The sequence below is a fragment of the Typopeltis vanoorti genome, chromosome 3 (assembly GCF_054136105.1).
Source record: "Typopeltis vanoorti isolate ZY-2024b chromosome 3, IOZ_Tvanoo_1.0, whole genome shotgun sequence".
In the NCBI taxonomy this organism is placed as follows: domain Eukaryota; kingdom Metazoa; phylum Arthropoda; class Arachnida; order Uropygi; family Thelyphonidae; genus Typopeltis; species Typopeltis vanoorti.
In genome coordinates, this window is record NC_143551.1 from 44046671 (window position 1) to 44065005 (window position 18335).

Genomic DNA, 18335 nt, shown 5'->3' on the forward strand with positions numbered 1-18335 from the left:
AGCCTTGGAACCACCTTTGTGCAGTGGAACTATTTTCCCCTCTTTCCACCCCCTTGGGACTTACCCAGTCCTGAGGCTCAAATTAAACAAAATGGTCAATTGCACTGACAATTCTTTGGCCGCTTCACGTACGACACGAGCTGGTATACCATCCAATCCCACAGATGTATTGACATTGAGGTTCTGTAATAGACTAGTTACCTCTACTTCATTCATCACAATTCCAGTATAAGCTGTTGGTTCTTCCATTCCTGCAAAGTCACCACCTGAATGACATACTCTTGCAAAGTGCTCATTCAGTAATTCCACAATATCGACTGATTCGGTTACCTCCCTACCCTCAGCATTTTTTAAGATCATTCTACCATGAGCATTTTTCATTTTACTTGCAACATATTGAAAAAACTATTTGGGATTCTCTTTAGCCTGCGTGGCCAATTTCCTTTCGTAATCTGCTTTTGTTTTTCTTACCACCCTTGTTACCATCCTGGCCTGAGCTTTATACTGTTCCTGCACCTGATGGTCACCCTTCTCCTTAAATTCCCTCCACAATTGTTTCTTTTTTTGCAGCTCAAGCTTAATAGTGTTATTCATCCATTTAACCCCTACTTGATTTATTATTCGGACTCTTGGTATACAGTCAACCATTGCCTCCTGCAAACAGTTCTTCACCACCTCCCATGCACTATCAACATCCAGCCCTTGCAGTTTTACATGCCATGGCATTGAGCCAAGCAAACACCTAAGCTTATCATACTTACCAGCCCGGTAATTCCACATGTACCCTGTCTTAATTGTAAATTCGACTAATTTAGCCACCTCCCAAGTCATGACCTTATGGTCACTCTCACCAATTGGTGGCAACATGGTCATGTTCGTTACAGCCACATTCTCAGTTGCAATTGCTAGGTTCAGCACTCTCTGCCCCCTGGTATTTTCCAATACATGTTGCCGTAGATAGTTGTCCCTTAATAACCGCATAAAATCCAATTCCTTCCTCCCATGTGCCCTCTCCTCTTTCCAGTCAATGTTACCATAATTGAAATCACCCATAATAATTACCCTCCTTCCACTCATTTCTTCTATTTGCTTATGCATACTATCCCCACCATCCACTCCATCACCCGGTCAATAGCAGCACCCAATTGTATATTTTGTTCTACTAGATTCTATCTCACACCAAACAGCCTCAAATGTGTTTTTTCCCCCATCCTGCAGTTCAACTTCTATGCTCCTTAGCTGAAGCTCATCAGCTATCATCAATAACACTCCTCCCCCCTTTTTATTCACCCTGTCACTCCTGAACACACTATACCCGTCGCATTCAATCCCACTAGCTTTATCATCTTCTGTCAGCCATGGTTCACTAATACCGACAACCTGTGGCCTGGATGTGCCAACCATGGCCAAAAACTCTTCCTTCTTGTTCCTAATACTCCTGGCATTAGTGTACATGAATCGCAGAAGTCCATTTGTCCCATCCCTACTTTGATGCCTTATACTAACTATCCCATTCTGATTTGTTGTCCGTCGTACTCACTCGGGCATAATATACTCATTCATACACTTAACTGCCCCCCTAAAGTCTGCATATCTACTCCCCCCCCCTTAATAAATCTAGTTTCCCTGAGTCTGTACATCCACTTCCACATCATTCATCAACACTCTTTCAAGTCTCTGTACACCAACTCCATTCAAATGTAATCCATCCATCTCATATAAGTCCTTTCGCCCATTGAACTCATTCCACACCACTCTCCATGCATAACCCACGCATAAAGTCATTGGCAATTATGGCCCTCCTTCTAAACACTTCGCTGTCATACTGCGGTAAGATACTCACCATCCTAACTCTCCTCTTTTGCTACCTCAAACAACTCCTCACATCCTCTATCATTTCCATTTTGTCCTCTTTCAAATCATTCGTTCCTGCCACAATTATCATCTCTTTCACCCTCTGTTTTTACAGTCGAATAGATTCGCTGACGTCCTTTATGTTCGCACCCGGCTGGTACGACTTCGTTAAACTCTCAATTATTACGCCTCTTAATAGCGAATCCCCATACAGCACTCGCTCCTTCATTTTATTGACGTTTACGAACATTCTCTTGCAAATACTCTTGCAAGAGAATGTTCGTCTTTTCTTCCGCTGGTTATTTGTCGGTACGTTCAACACACATTTTCCCATACACTCCAGTTGTCTTTTAGCTTTGTGTATCGCACCATTCAAACGGGCAATTTCGCTACTCGCATTTATCTCACCATTTTCATTATCGATCAAATCATCCATTCTTTCTGTGTTTCTACCTTCATTTACACTTTCAGCTATGCTCTCACACCCATCTGGCACTACTACGCAATTCTCTAGCACACTGCCATTTTCTACATTCTGACTATCGTTAACGATATCACTCTCGACACACGAACACACTTGAAGTCCTCATTCTCTTTACACATTCTACACATATTAACTCCACTATCACTTTCTAACCAGACTCCCACCGCTCTTCGCAAGGCATACATCTCACAGACAGCACATTGCATAAATTCGTTTACATCAAAACTCTTAAACAAACATGGTGACCTGGCCGCCATTTTTTTCTTTATTGGTGCCATGTGTACGCTATTCTATCATAATAATAACAGAAAACAAATTTTATTTATAATTTATATTATTTATGTAACATTTAAGCAATATTTTGACTGAATTTGTTAAATTCTGAACACTAAAGAAGTAAATATAACTACAAACTAATAAAAAATTAACATTTTAATTTTTTTAAAAACCTTGATTTCTTGCAACCTGTTTCTGAAGCCCATACCACACGTATAACTAAAATGTTTGTTCCAATTTATTGTCAAAGATACTAACTAAAAGACAAAAAATAATTATTTGGATATTCCATAGAAATACTGCACAGCAATTTTTTAAATAGAACTAAAAATGGTCAGGACACAGGGTTCTTTAAGTCTCACTAGGTCTAGGACTCAAAGTGTTAAGATGCAGAGGACACTGACTTGTAGAAGTAAGGAGATTCTGGTTCCCTTGTATATGACCTTGATTAGGTCATGCATGGACTTCTGCACACAGATTTGGTCACCTGGTTTCCAAAAGGACAAAGAGATTTTGGAAAGGGCCCAGAGGTGACTGATTCAGGTAGTTTCTGATTTCTGATATGTTGAACACGAAGAAAGGTTGAGCAGATGCAATTTACAGAGTTTAGTGGATAAGAGGGATGATATGACAGAGACGTACAATTTGGTATAGGATCAATGTTGAAAAGGTGTTTCATAAAATGGTGGGAGATCGGGGAAGAACAAGAAGTCATCCCTGACAGGTGTATAAGGAGGATGTGAAGTAGGGAGTAAGAAGCATGTTTTCTACATGGAGAGCTATGAATGAATGGAATGCAATGCACTTCCTGAGAGTGTGGTGTCTGCAGAGAATTTGAATGTTTAAGGCATGGCATGATAAGCTGTGCATATGACAAATGGGACCTCCTAGATCAATCTGTGAATCCAAGAGATCTTAGTATAATAATAACCTGTACATCCCCTAAAAGTGCATATTATCAGGAATTTGATGATGAGGATGCTAGTTGACATTTCTCACATCACCTTTTGCCTACTGAATAGAACGGTTATTGTTAAAACTATACTGGAACAAAGGAACAACTGCTGATCAATAAGATTACTGTTATTGTATGGGCATCTCCATGGAGTCCAAAGACTCATGGGAGATGCAAATTATCCTTAAAATATGTGTAATACCTCTCCTTGAACCTATTAACAAAGTATTCACAACTGACTCTGGCAACCCATTTCATTCATTCACCACTCTCCAAACAAAAAAAAATCTATTCTTCACACCCCTACTAACTACACTTGTACTTAATTTCTAGGAATGACTTCTTGTTCTTCCTCCTTTTATCTAAGTGCTTTAACATTTAACCTGTGTCAATGCTATAAAACCCTTTAAGCAACTTAAATGTTTCCATCATATCTCCTCTTTTTCACCTGTCAAACAACTTCTGCAATCCACACACCTTCATTCTGTCTTAATAGGAAACATTCCACAGACCTCCTCATCTTGGTCACTCATCTCTGGATCCTCTCTACTACTTCCTCATCATTAAGAAACCCAGGTGACCAGATTTAAGCACAGCAATCTAGATGATGATGCATCGAGACCTTATAAAGAGGAAAAGAAACTTCTTTGTCTCTACTTGTTCTTTAATAGCCAAGTAATTCTATGAGATATCTTGGCAACCTTAGCGATATGCCCTCAAAACTTCAACTCCATTTCATCTAGTCCCATCAATGTGGTAAACAGCTTGAAATTGATTTACCCCAAAATGCATAACTTTGCACTTTGACACTTAAATGTTTCTTTACATTTTGGAGTCTGAATATCTATCATTATCATCATCAAATTCCTGACATTTACCCTCAAGGGATGTACGGGATATGATAGTACTACATGAAAACATGAAAAATTTACATCATTAAACAATATTCCTCCAAATCAATCTATTACCTGTCAAAGCTCTAACATTGTCAGATCTGATATTTCCATCTTCTAAGGCACATTTTACTGTATCAATCCACCTATATCTTGGTCTTTTTCCTGCAAACCTGGCAGAGAAAACTTATTTTGTAAAACTTTCCTCTCCCATTCTGTTTAAGTGACCATGCCAACTGAGATCAGCTCTGGTAGCACATTCCTGGATGCTAACAATGTCAAGTTCTTTCCTTATATACTGGTTTTTAATATTATATTGCCATTGATGCCATCTGTTCATGCCCCTAATCTTTCTCAGGACTCTCGTATCTGCGGTCTCTAGTCTTTGGTCATATGTTTTACTTCTAGCCCAGCTCTCAGATCCTTAAGTTAAAACTGGTTTGAACAATGTTTTGTATACAGCTAATTTAGTGTTTTAACTAATTTCTATCTTATTCCATATAAATTTATTCAGCTGACTTCCTACCTTACCAACTTTGTTGATCCTGTTGTCTATTTCCATATTTAATTTACCACCTTCACTAAACACTGTGCCTTAGTAGCTGAAATATTTTACTTGTTCTATGGGTTCTCCATTCATAATGCAGTTGATATTTTCAATGCTTCTACCTATTTTCATTGTCTTTGCCTTGTTATTGCTGACCTTCACACCATATCTATTACAACAGTTATTCAATTTAGTCAGGGAATCTTGCAGACTTGTATTTGGCAGTATAACATCATCTGCATAAAGCAAAGAGCGGACATTAACATCTCCAATTTCAATATCAGGTTTAATACCACTTTCCTTCATAATGTGATCCATACAGATAATGAATAACAGAAGAGAAAATGTACATCTTTGTCTGACACCAGATTTAACATTAAACCATCTTTCTGTACTTTCTTCAATTCTAACTGCTGACTTACAATTCTAATAAAGACTAAGTATTGCTTGTAATAAATTTAGGTTAATCCTTTATCCAAGTGTGAGCAAACAAAGTTTGCAACTGAAAGTATGTTCTGGACTGGGGTAAGGTGGTACAACACTGGGCAACTCGTTGCAAAGGTGGAGCAAGCTAACATCACTCATATCTCAGTATCTCCCATAATGCAAAACACATCTCCTTGCAGATATGTATAATGTTATGCATTAAGGTAAGGGTCACTACCCAAACTAGTTTCAACCTTTATTGAGGTCTCTTCAGTGGGAGCCAGGCCCAAGTGAAGATACCAGGCAGAAGCATTAGCAAGGTCATCTCTACCTATAGCAGTTGCCAAACGGGGTGCCACCTTTTTATTAAATTACTCTGGATTTAGAGAAAGATGTTGAAATTTTATTTTTCACTTGGTTAGACTATAATAAATTTAGTTTAATCCTTTATCCAAGTGTGAGCAAACAAAGTTTGCACCTGAAAGTATCTTCAGGACTGGCGTAAGGTGGTACAACACCGGGGAACTCGTTGCAAAATCGTTAAATATATGACGTACAAAGCAGGAAATTTGCCTAAAGCTGCTGTTCTATTGACAACATTTAACTGTAGTGTATTGAATAGCTTTTCTTTCTCTCGGCACCTTGTCATATGCTTTTTCCAGATCTACAAAACTTAAATACAGATCTTTGTTATATTCCCATGATTTCTCAGCTATTTGTCGTAAAGTGAAAATCTGATCTTGACAGCCTCTATTTGCCATGCATACAGCTTGTTCTTCACCAAGCTTCTCTTCCACAATCCTCAACTGTTTCTCAAATACATTGGCATAAATCTTACCAGGAACTCTCAGTAGAGAAATACCCCTGTAATTCTCACATTCAGTTTTATTTCCCTTTTTATATATGGGTACTATGAGAGCTCTACTCCAATCAACTAGAATTCGTCCCTCTCTCCAGGGTTTCTGAACTATGCAATGCAGCCACTGTAAGATTTTTATACCTCCATACTTGAGCATTTCTTGTCAAATATAATCTACTTCTGCTGCCTTTCCACATCTCAAGCCTTTGATGGCTTTTTCTATTTCAAATATGGATATGTATTCCTGATTGCATTCCTGGTCAGTGTTTTTTTACCACTGTGCTGTCACTGATTGTTTCATTTAACAATTTTTTGAAGTAATTACTCCATACTTCAAGGATATCTTTTTTCTAATTTTCATATCACCTTTATCATCTCTAATTCCTTTTACAGCACTCTTTCTTTCATTTCTGAGCTTCTTCAACAATCTCCAGAATATCTTGCCACCTTATTGATATTTATTTTCTATGTTCTTACCAAAGTTTTCATATGACTTTTGTTTAGCTAGTTTTACACAGTGTTTGGCTTTCTTACATTTGTCTATGTACTCTCTAAGAGCACAAGCTGACTTATTTGCCAGGAATTTTTTAAATGCTTTCTTCTTTTCCTTCATTGCCTCTTTAACTTCCTGTGTCCACCATGGAGTTCTGATTTTTCTGTCCTTGCGCACAACCTCATCACATGCCTCTCTGGCTGAATCAATCAGTGTTTTCTTCAGGGCTTGCCACTGAATCTCCAAGATTTGATTCCTGTTCTCAAACTCTTTCATTTTTTATTGAATAATGTTTGTATATTTCAGTCTACTGTTCACATCTGAGAGCTGCTCAACTTTTATTTGCTTTAAAACTTTCTTACATGTTCTTCTTTTCAATAATACCTATTATCTTTTGCCATACTGACAGCCTATTTATACCATTCTGCAAACTCTCCACATCACCTTGATTAGCTATTACTCTACCCAATTTTTCATCATCAGCAAAACAACTGTATATTTACATTTAGATTGCTTACTGTATCATTTATGTACAATTTAAACTGTAATGGCCTTATCATAGAACCTTGCAGTGCACCACAAGTAACCTGCATTCTCCTGGATTTTGCTCCTCCATACATGAATTTTTGGTATCTGTACATCAGCCATCCTCATATCAATATAACCAATGTCATATCCATCTTAATTTGCACTAATTTGCATAACAGAGATCCATGTGGTATTCTGTCAAATGTCTTTGCAAATTCCAGCAGAATCATGGTGTAGTCATTCCTCTTATCCAACTCAGCTGTAGCTCAATTATAAAGAATAAATCACTAAGGCATGACCAATGCTTCAAAAAGCCATGTTGTCACTCATAGGGTATCATATTCTTATCTACCCATTCCTGAATTTCCTTTTTGACCAGCTTTTCCAGAACTTTTATCACAACTTCTGAGTGGTGCAAAGTGGTCACTCAGTGACTCAACTATTTCATCTGCTTCTGTCACCTCATCACCATCAGCACTCATTAAGGTTACACTGTTACACTTACATAGTCATTCTTCCTCCTATTTGTCAGATAGTGAACAAACTCTTTGGGATTTCATCTGGCCTACTTGGCTAGTTTCTTCTCATAATCTGATTTTGTTTTCTTTATCATGCTGGTCACCTTTCTTGCCTGAACCTGGTACTTTTCATGAGCTGGCTGGTCACTTTTCTCCTTATGTACACTCCACAACAATGTCTTTTTGCAGCTCATGCTTAATGATGCTACTCATCCATCTAACTCCTACCTGATTAACTCTTCTGACTTTGGGTATACAATCTGATATTGCTTCTTCCAGGTGCCCCTTAATTATCTCCTATGCACTATTAACATCCTTCCTTTGCAGCTTCCCATGCCATAGCACAGATTCAAGCTATCTCCTAAGCTTGGCACAATCACCGATCCTCATAATATCCCTTCTTGATAGAATATTCCTGATGTTTACATCCCAAGTCAAGACATCATGGTAATTTCCCCCAATTGGAGGCAATGCAATTATCTGGTTAAGAATAGCTCTTCTGATCCCATAACCAGATCTAATACTCTCATACCTTGAGTATCTTCCATCACATGCTGCCTCAAGTCATTATCTCTTGGTAGGTGCATAAATTCCATTTCCTTCATGCTTGTGATCTTTCTTCCCTCCAATCTATTTCCATAGCTGAAGTCCCACATAATAAAAACTGAGCTTTCTACTTCTACACTTCTACTATTATGGCTTGTATTTGAATAGATACGGTGTAAGGAGACTTGAAAAAGTGTTGCTGAATGCAGTGGATGTGCAAAATCAGGGAAACTAGATTTATGAAGGGGGGGGGGTAGATATATTGAATGTATGAATGAGTATAATATGCCCGAGAGAATAAGGACAACATATCAGAATGGGATAGTTAATATAAAGCATCAAGGTAGGTTTGGGGCTAATGGGGGTATTAAATTCATGTACACTAATGCTAGGAGAATTAGGAACAAGAAGGAAGAGTTTTTGGCCATGGTTGGCACTTCCAGACCACAGGTTATTGGCATTAGTGAATCATGGCTGACTGTAGATGATATAGCTAGTGGGATTAAATGTGATGGGTATAGTGTGTTCAGAAAATACAGGGAGAATAAAATGGGGGGAGGAGTATTGTTGATGATAGCAGATGAGCTGCAACCAAGGAGAATAGAAGTTGAATTGCAGGATAGAGAAAAGAGCACTTTTGAGGTCATTTGGTGTGAGATTGTAGCTAGCAGAACAAAATATACAATTGGGTGCTGCTATAGACCAAGTGATGAAAAAGATGGTGGTGACAGTATGCACAAGCAAATAGAAGAATTAAGTGGAAGGAGGGTAATTATTATGGGAGATTTCAACTATGGTAGCATTGATTGGAGTGAGGAGAGAACACAGGGGAGGAAGGAATTGGATTTTATGCGGTTATTAAGGGATAACTATCTGCGACAGCATGTAATGGAAAATACTAGGGGTCAGAGAGTGCTTGAAATAGTAATTACATCTGAGGATTTGGCTGTAACAAATATGACCACATTGCCATCAACTGGTGAGAGTGATAATAGGGTCTTGACTTGGGAGGTGGCTAAAGGTGTGGAATTTACAATTAAGACAGGGTACATGTGATTTTATTGGGCTGGAAAGTATGACAAGCTTAGGAGTTTGATTGGTTCAGTGCCATGGCATGTAAAACTGCAAAGACTAGAAGTTGATAGTGCATGGGAGGCAGTTAAGAAGTGTTTGCATGAAGCAATGGCTAACTGTATACCTAGAGTCCGAATAATAAATCAAGTAGAGGTTAAATGGATGAATAACACCATTAAGCTTGAGCTGCAAAAAAAGAAACAACTGTGGAGGGAATTTAAGGAGAAAGGTGACTGGCAGGCACATGAACGGTATAAAGCGCAGCCCAGAAGGGTAACGAGTGTAGTAAGAAAAGCAAAAAAGTATTACGAAAGAACACTGGCCATGCAGGCGAAAGAGAATCCTAAACAGTTTTTTCGATATGTTGCAAGTAAAAGGAAAAATGTATATGACAGAATGATTTTAAAGAATGCCGATGGTAGGGAGGTAACTGAATCAGTTGATATAGTTGAGTTACTGAGTGAGCACTTTGCAAGACTATATCATCCAGATGGTGACTTTGCAGAAATGAATGAACCAGTAGATTATATGGGAATTGTGGTCAATGAAGTGGAGGTGAGTAGTCTATTACAGAACCTCAATGTCAATACATCTGTGGGATTGGATGGTATACCAGCTCGTGTTGTACAACAAGCGGCTAAAGAATTGTCAGTACCCTTGACCATTTTGTTTAATTTGAATCTCGGGTCTGGGTTAATCCCGAGGGGGTGGAAAGAGGGGGAAAATAGTTCCACTGCATAAAAGAGGTCCCAAGACTGCTGTTGTAAATTACCGACCGATTAGCATATCATGAATCATTGTCAAAATCTTAGAGAAATTAGTCAAGAAAAGAACACAGGATTGGATAGATGAAAATGGGATATTGTATTGGGGACAACATGGTTTTGTGAAGGGTAGATCATTCCTCAGTAACTTGCTCACATTTTATAACACAGTGACGGCTGAACTGGATAAGGGTAATGGGTTTACAGTGATTCTACTGGACTTTGCCAAGGCCTTTGACAGGATACCACATGGAACCCTAATCAGTAAACTGGAGCAGATGGGGATGGATATAGGGTTGGTGAGATGGATAGGAGGGTGGTTGATGGAGAGATACCAGAGAGTGGTTTATTCAGGAGTTGAGTCTAAAAGACGGCTTGTGACTAGTGGTGTGCCACAGGGCTCTGTTCTTGGACAGGTACTTTTCAATTTGTTCATCAATGATATAGGAAAGGATCTGAGAGGAAGTGTTCACTTGTTTGCTGATGATGCAAAGTTGGATAGAGCAATTGTGAGTGCACAGGATGTCAAAATTTTGCAGGATGATTTGGATAGATTGGAGGACTGAACTAGGAAAAATGGATGTCAATTTAATGTGGCAAAGTGTAAGGTTATGCAGTTTGGGGTGAAAAGAATAGCAGCAGTATATCACATTGGTGGAACTGTACTCCAGGAGATTGATGAGGCCAGGGATTTTGGAGTGTTGATGGATAGGGAATTGAAGTTTAGGGGACAAATTGCAAAAGTGGCTAAATCAGCTCATCAAATCACTTCGCTTCTGAAAAATACTTTAACATGCAGAGACAAACAAGTTGTTGTTCTTCTGTATCGGGCCTTGATAAGACCCCCATCTGGACTACTGTGCCCAGTTATGGGCACCAGGGTTTCTTCATGAGGAGGAGGAAGTGGAGAGGATCCAGAGATGAGTGACCAAGATGATAGCAGGTCTGTGGAATGAATCTTATGAGAATAGGTTGAAGATTTGTGGGTTGCAGAAATTGGTTGATAGGCGGAAAAGGGGTGATATGATTGAGACATTCAAATTACTGAAGGGTTTCTATAAGATTAATCCAGAAGATATTTTTGAAAATAGGACTGGTGGTGGGAGGACTAGGGGCCATGCATGGAAGCTGGGCAAGACTGTGGTTGACAAGGGTGTTAGAGCTAGGTTTTTTACTTGGAGAGTGGTGAATGACTGGAATAAGCTGCCAGAGTCTGTTGTGGGTGCTACGACTGTGAATGAGTTCAAGGCAAGGTATGATAGATACTGTGTGAATGTTGAATAGTTGTTCTTGACATAATGTTAGGGCCTCTCTCGATGAGTCTGTCAACTCCTTGGAGTTGCCCGGAATAATAATATAATATGCTCTCAACTTGAAAATGATTATTACAGACATCTGCATTCTAAGGCAATATCTAGTCAATTCCTGGCCAATGGATAAGCCTCTATACATAAGCCTATCAAAGATGTTATTAGGTTCTTATATGTTTTTTGAATTCACTGACTGTTTATTAAATGTAGACAGAAAAATAATACAATTTATTTATTTATGGGTGCACCTTTTTGACAATTCGTACAGCAGAGAATATAAGTTCTTTTCGCTATACCCTTAGTATTATTTTGGTCTAGCTATTCACTGACGAGATCTCAATAAAGATTGAAACCGGTCTGGGTAGTGACCTCCCACCATAATGTATAACATCAGACATCTCCTAGGCGATGTGTTTTACATTATGGAAAATACTAAGAATAGCGATCAGAACTTTCCCCGCCTTTGCTACGAGTTGCCCTAGTTTGTACTACGTAGTCAGACTACGTGCTTTAGCTTACGCTAGTAGTCGCCGATACTTTTTATTATTATTAATATTATTATTCAGGCCATCATGAAGTCAAAAGACTCATCGTGGGAGGTCCTTCCTAAGAACATAAAGTCTGTCAAGACTCATCGAGGGGAGGCCCCCCCCCCCTAAGAAACACAAAGTCTATCATACCACTCTTTAAACTCATTGACCGTTCTCGCTCCCACCACTCCATCAAGCAATGCATTCCACGGTTCAACCACCCTCCACACAAAGAAACCACTCCTTACCCTCTTGCTTACAGTTTTCTTTCCTAACTTCCAGGGATGGCCTCTTGTCATCACTCCTTCCCGCTGTTCAACCAAGCGAAAGAACTCCCCAGTGTCAACCCTGTAACCACCTCTCAACAGTTTTAAAGTCTCAATCATATAACCTCTCCTTCTTCTATCCACCAAACTCTGCAGTCCACATTCCCTCAGCCGATCATTATAACTATCCTTGTACAGTCCTGAAACCATCTTTGTATCCTTTCCACAGTTGATGTATCCCCTTCAAATCCTGGGGACCAAATCTGAGAACAATAGCCCAAGTGTGATCTGATCAGAGACTTATACAACGGAATGATAACCCTCTTATCTCTGCAGGTCAGTGTCCTTCTCATAATTGCAGCAATCCTCTGTGTTACCTTCACCACCTTTTCAATATGTCACCCCTAAACTTCAGGTTTCTATCAATCATCAAGCCCCAGATTTCATCTTCTCTACTTCCACCAGTATAACTCCTCCCATAGAGTATGCAGCATCCCATCGACGTTTCCAAACCTCAAGACCTTACATTTTGCGGCATTAAACTGATATCCCCATTCATTTGCCCATTTATCTAGCTTACTTAAATCCTCTTGCAGGGCTACCACATCTGCACTATTGCTAATAATCCTTCCCCACTTCACATCATCTGCAAACAACTGAATATCCCGATCTGATAAAAGTTTTCCAAATTTCTGGTAAAATTAGACCTTGATTCTTGTTTAGGTTTCAGTTTTATGGGCGACTGTAGCTGCTTCTTTAAAGGTTCTTGAATGGTAGTTATCTTCTATGTATGGCATAAGGCTCTTATCACACTCAATGTGATGGTTAGTAGAGGCAAAGTGGCATGAAAGGCCTGAAATGTCTTGTCTGTTATTTCTGACATATCCTATGTGTTCTTTCTTTCTCGTTTCAAAGCTTCTAGAGGTCTGACCTACGTAACTAATACCACATGAGCAAGGTATATTATATACTCCAGAGTACTTGTAGAATGGGTGAGGATCTTTCGGTGATCTTAAAAATTTCCGAATAGTGTTGATTGGTTTGAATGCCACTCTGATCTTATGTGGTTTTAAAAGGTTAGCTAATTTTTTGGAAAGGTTGCTGACAAAAGGAATCGTAATTGTACTGATGTATTGGACGTCATCACGGATGTGGTATATCAATAAAGAGAATCTTGTTATAGAGTCTTTTTGGGTAACCATTTAAAGAAAGTTCTCTGGATTAAAAAAAAACAAAAAAAAACTGAATATCCCCTTGCAATCCACTGGCGAAGTCATTGATATAAAGGTTAAACAATATAGGTCCTAGTACTGAGCCCTGCGTGACCACACTTGTAACCCTCTGCCTCCTTGAAACTGCTCCACCATACACAACTCTCTGATACCTGATACAACTATCAGACAGCCAATCCTGAATTCAGTTGACCAATCTGACGTCCAGACCCATGTGCTGCAACTTGAATATCAGCTTATCATGTGGCGCCCTGTCAAATGCCCTCGCGAAGTCTAAGAAAATTGCAGTATATGCCTTTCCCTCATCTAATGTACTTGTAACTTTATTATAAAAGGCTAGTATATATGCTAAAACAAGAGCGCCCTTTCACAAATCCATGTTGACTCTCACAGATAACATTATCCTCATCTGCCCAATGCTGTAAATGGTCCCTCACCACTTTCTCCAAGATCTTAACAACTACTGATGACACACAGACTGGCCTATAATTAAACACTTCCAGTCTGTTACCACCCTTATGCAATGGCACTATCTTACCTTCCCATTCCCTGGGCATCTTTGCCAAAGCCAGACTTTCATTGAAAAGCCAGGTTAAAGGCACTGTCAGTTCCCTAGCACATTCTCTCAAAACACGTGGTGAAATACCATCCAGTCCCAAAGCTTTACTGACATCCAGAGTACTCAGTATCTGAAACACACTCTCCTCCTGTATCTCTAAACCTCGAACCAGCCCTATCCCTCTAGCATTAAAACTGACTCCTCTAGGATGAAATACTCCAATAAAATGTTCATTGAACAATTCCACTATGTCCTCTGCATCAGTCACTCTATTCTCATTTTTATCCCACAATATCATTCTTCCACAGTCATTTTCTCCTCCTACTGGCCACATAGCTAAAAAATTCCCTAGGATTTTCTTTGGATCTTAGGGCCAATCTCCTCTCATATTCCAGTTTCGCTTTCCTTACCACACTAGTCACTCTTCTGGCCTGTGTCTTATATTCTTCATGCATCTTCTCTTCACCTGTCTCCTTATATCTCTTCCATAGCCTCTTTTTCGCATTCAATTCCTGTTTAATATTGTTTGTCATCCACTTTACTCCAAATTGTGTCCTCTTCTTCACTCATGGTATACAACTTACCATTGCTGCTAACAAATATTCTTTCACAATTTCCCACGCACTAATGATATCCCGGCCTTTCAATTCCTCCCTCCATGAAACTTCCCGAAGTTGACGTCTAAGACTATTATAATCACCTGCATTATAATTCCACATAAGTTCCTGTCTCTTTGATACTCCTGCATGTCTATTCATTTTCCAAGTCAAAACCATATGGTCACTCTCTCCAACTGGTGGGAGAGATGTCAACTCAGTTAATATCAACTCTTCTGATGCTATAACCAAATCTAAAACTCTTGAACCTCTTGTCACCTCTGTTACATGTTGCCTAAGACATTTGTCCCTCAAGAATTCTAGAAATTCCATTTCCCTATTGCTACATGCATCTTCCTCTCTCCAATTTATACTAATGTAGTTAAAATCTCCCATAACAATCATTCTTCTTGCACTTGCCAAACTTAGCTGTCTAATCATTTCCTGGCCCCCATCCTCTGTGCTCCTGGGTCTAGCAACACTCCACTAAATATCCTGTCTTGCCTACCTCTACCTCACACCATATGCTCTCAAAATCATTTGTCTCACTTCCTTCCAAAGCCTCCACTCTTAGAGGACATAGGTCATCACTTATCATAAGCAGTACCCCACCACCACACTTTCCCCTCCTATCCTGATGAAAATGCTAACCCAGCGACTTCTATTCCTGTTGTTATATCCCCTTCTGTCAACCACGTCTCAGTGATCCCAATAATTTTTGGCCAGGCTGATGCTATCTGTGCCACCAATTCCTCTCCCTTATTCTGGATAATCCTGGCATTAGTATAAAGCATATAAATGCCATTGTTTCTATACCCAGCATTATACCTTCTAGACTCCACTGGGCTCAGTGTTACCTAACATCATCTCCCTTCTCCAAAGTATCCATTCCCACAAGAGGCCACCCCTACTATCATCCTCCCTGGGACACACTGGCTTGTTCAGAACAGCAATCTCTCCAGATGCCTACGTCCTTCCTCATTCAAATGTAAGCGGTCTCTCGCATATACCAGTCTTCTCGTCACACATTCTCGCTATTATGCCATTCAATATCACCGCTCTTCTGCTCAGCTCATCATTATCATACCTAGGCAACACGCATACTATTTTTCCTCTCTCTGTCTTCTTCCATACAGCCTCAAGCAAAAATCTCATATCTCTCGCTGCCCGACTTACATTACCACTCAAGTCATTCTTTCCTTCCATCACAATCATCTCATCCACCCTTTCACCTCTCTTAATTGCCATAGCCACCCTTTCTATTGTTCCTCCTGGCAAACATTCCTCATGCATCCTATCTTGAACACCACGGATCATTGAGTCGCCATACATTATACCTCTTACCATTCCCTCTCTCCCATTTTTTCCATTCTCTCCTCTTCTTTCATTCTCATAGGTCTCTCTCATTCCCTCTCCTCTACTGCTATTCTCTCTTCTAGCATTCCCATACTTCTCTCTCCTACTGTTTCCATTCTCTCCTCTTCTAGCACTACCATACATCTCTCTCATTCCCTCTCTCCTACTGTTTCCATTTTCTCCACTTCTAGCACTTCCATATCCCTCTCTCATTCTGTCTCTCCTACTGTTTCCATCCTCTCATCTTCTAGCATTACCCATACCTCTCTCTCAATCCATTCTCTCCTCTTCTAGCACTTCCATATCTCTCTCTCACTCTCCTACTGTTTCCATTCTCTCCTCTTCTAACATCCCCATACCTCTCACTCCCAAAATTCTCCCTCTCCCCTACTCTGATTCGCCTTGCATTTATCTCTTCCATTCTCCTAATCTTATCTTTCATACTTCTGCTCTCATTCACAAGACATTCCACCTCCTCTTTCAGTTCATCTCTCTCCCTCTGCAGGTCAGTCACTCTTAATCTAAATTCACTCTCCCAAACAAAACCATCTCCTAAACTTTCACAGTCACTCACACCTTCCACACTATCAACTATTATTTTCTCATTCATATATATAAATTTTTCATTCTCTCCTAAAAAGAAAATCTTAACGCAGCCGACAGGATTCGAACCTGTGCGGGGAAACCCGCAAATCAATTTCGAGTGCATCGCCTTAACCACTCGGCCACGACTGCTTACTAATATAGTTACTATACTTTTATAGTTACTATATTCGGCATGAAACTCTGAGTTTCTTATTCAGTTTTGAAACAATGTGGGATTTAATATCCCCTTAATTTAAACAATTTATTTAGCATACAAGCTAAATTTGAACTTTAAATAAACATTTATTTTATATTTACAAAGTAGGTTCAGCATATACTTGAGCCAAATTTTATAACCATTAAAAATAAACTCATACACATACCTACCTCTACACCATTTTTTGTATAAACCCTGCCATGTAAATCCTGTATTTCTTCTTCTTCCTCCTCTTCTTCTGATATTTCCTGATCAAGGGTCTTTGCCTGCTCATTAGTCACTAAATTATTTACTACATGATTTATATGATCAGGTAGTTCTTCTTTTGCACCACTGGGTATGCCAGAACAAACCATTTCAGGCAGAGATGCTTTTGTATAATTCCAATTGTTGGCTAATGAAGAAGCCTGTCAGAAAAACGAAGTTCTTTTAAAATCATGTAAACAATGAAATACTTTGCATTATATTAGAAATCTTTGTATGAAGGGTTTCGTTAGATTTATAATAACATATATGTACATTTAGTATAGAAGTGTCATGCCAAACAATTCACACAAATTCCATTATCCAATGGTTATGTGATAATTCTCTAAGTGAACTGTTTTGGCTGTATGGTAAATAATCTACATTCACTCTTTGGGAAGGCCCTTTACATTTAACTTATTCAAGAGGGTCGTAAAGGAGCATCTTAAATAGATAAAACACAAGAAAGTTTTTTATTTTTTTGGTCAGAAAGAAAACTGCACAAGACAAGAAACTGTTTTATCCATTACTCAAGTGGGAATATATGAAAGTTTAAATGCAAAGCAGCTTCATAACTAGGCTACCTGTATGTAGACCACCACAACTTGCATTGGTATCCCACAGTGCACCCCTTCCCTTTTCAGATATGTATACTATCATGCATTATTAGAAGAGTTACTACTACCTAGGCTGCTCCATTGAAATCTCATTAGTGACAGCTAGACACAATGCAGAAGTCATATTTGCCATAAATATATAGCAAAATGGTGCATCACCATATTATTAAAATACTGTGGATGAGAGAAAGCTTTAGCAATTTTTTTTTTTCTCACTTGTCCAGAAAGGAAATTTTAACTGACAAGAAATTATATTTTTGCTCTTAATTCTTTACCTAAGTAAGAGCAAAAAAATTACACTGATTTAGTCTTAGTATCTGTAAAGGTCTAGCTCTCAGGTTCAAATGCCACTGTGCTATAGATGTAATGTCTTTAAAGTAGTATATGATTTTCAACATGCATTTGAAATCACCACCTTGCACACTGAAGCCTGTAAAAGCAGCTTGTCAATACTATATTTGGTCTTAAGAGTATGGCACTCTTATCCAGCTTATCTAATCTTGATACCCACCCCATAGTACAAATATTCTATAGCTTTACAACCTTTCACAGATAGCACTGTAATAAAATAAAAGAAAAAAAAATCAACACTGACAGGCAGGTTGTT

At 39.0% G+C, this 18335-nt stretch overlaps 1 protein-coding gene and 1 non-coding gene across 2 annotated transcripts in view; both read right to left on the minus strand.

Moving 5' to 3' along the window:
- The window catches only part of LOC150108087 (multiple PDZ domain protein-like), an 859697-nt gene that overhangs the window by 232676 nt on the left and 608686 nt on the right, over positions 1 to 18335 (minus strand). Inside the window, exon 22 of the mRNA XM_090415962.1 lies at positions 17039 to 17275. Within this exon, the coding sequence (XP_090272088.1) occupies positions 17039 to 17275 (237 nt within the window). The remainder of the gene's footprint in view (positions 1 to 17038; positions 17276 to 18335) is intronic.
- TRNAS-CGA (transfer RNA serine (anticodon CGA)) lies at positions 16718 to 16801 on the minus strand. Its single transcript has one exon. It is a non-coding gene; the product is annotated as a tRNA-Ser (tRNA).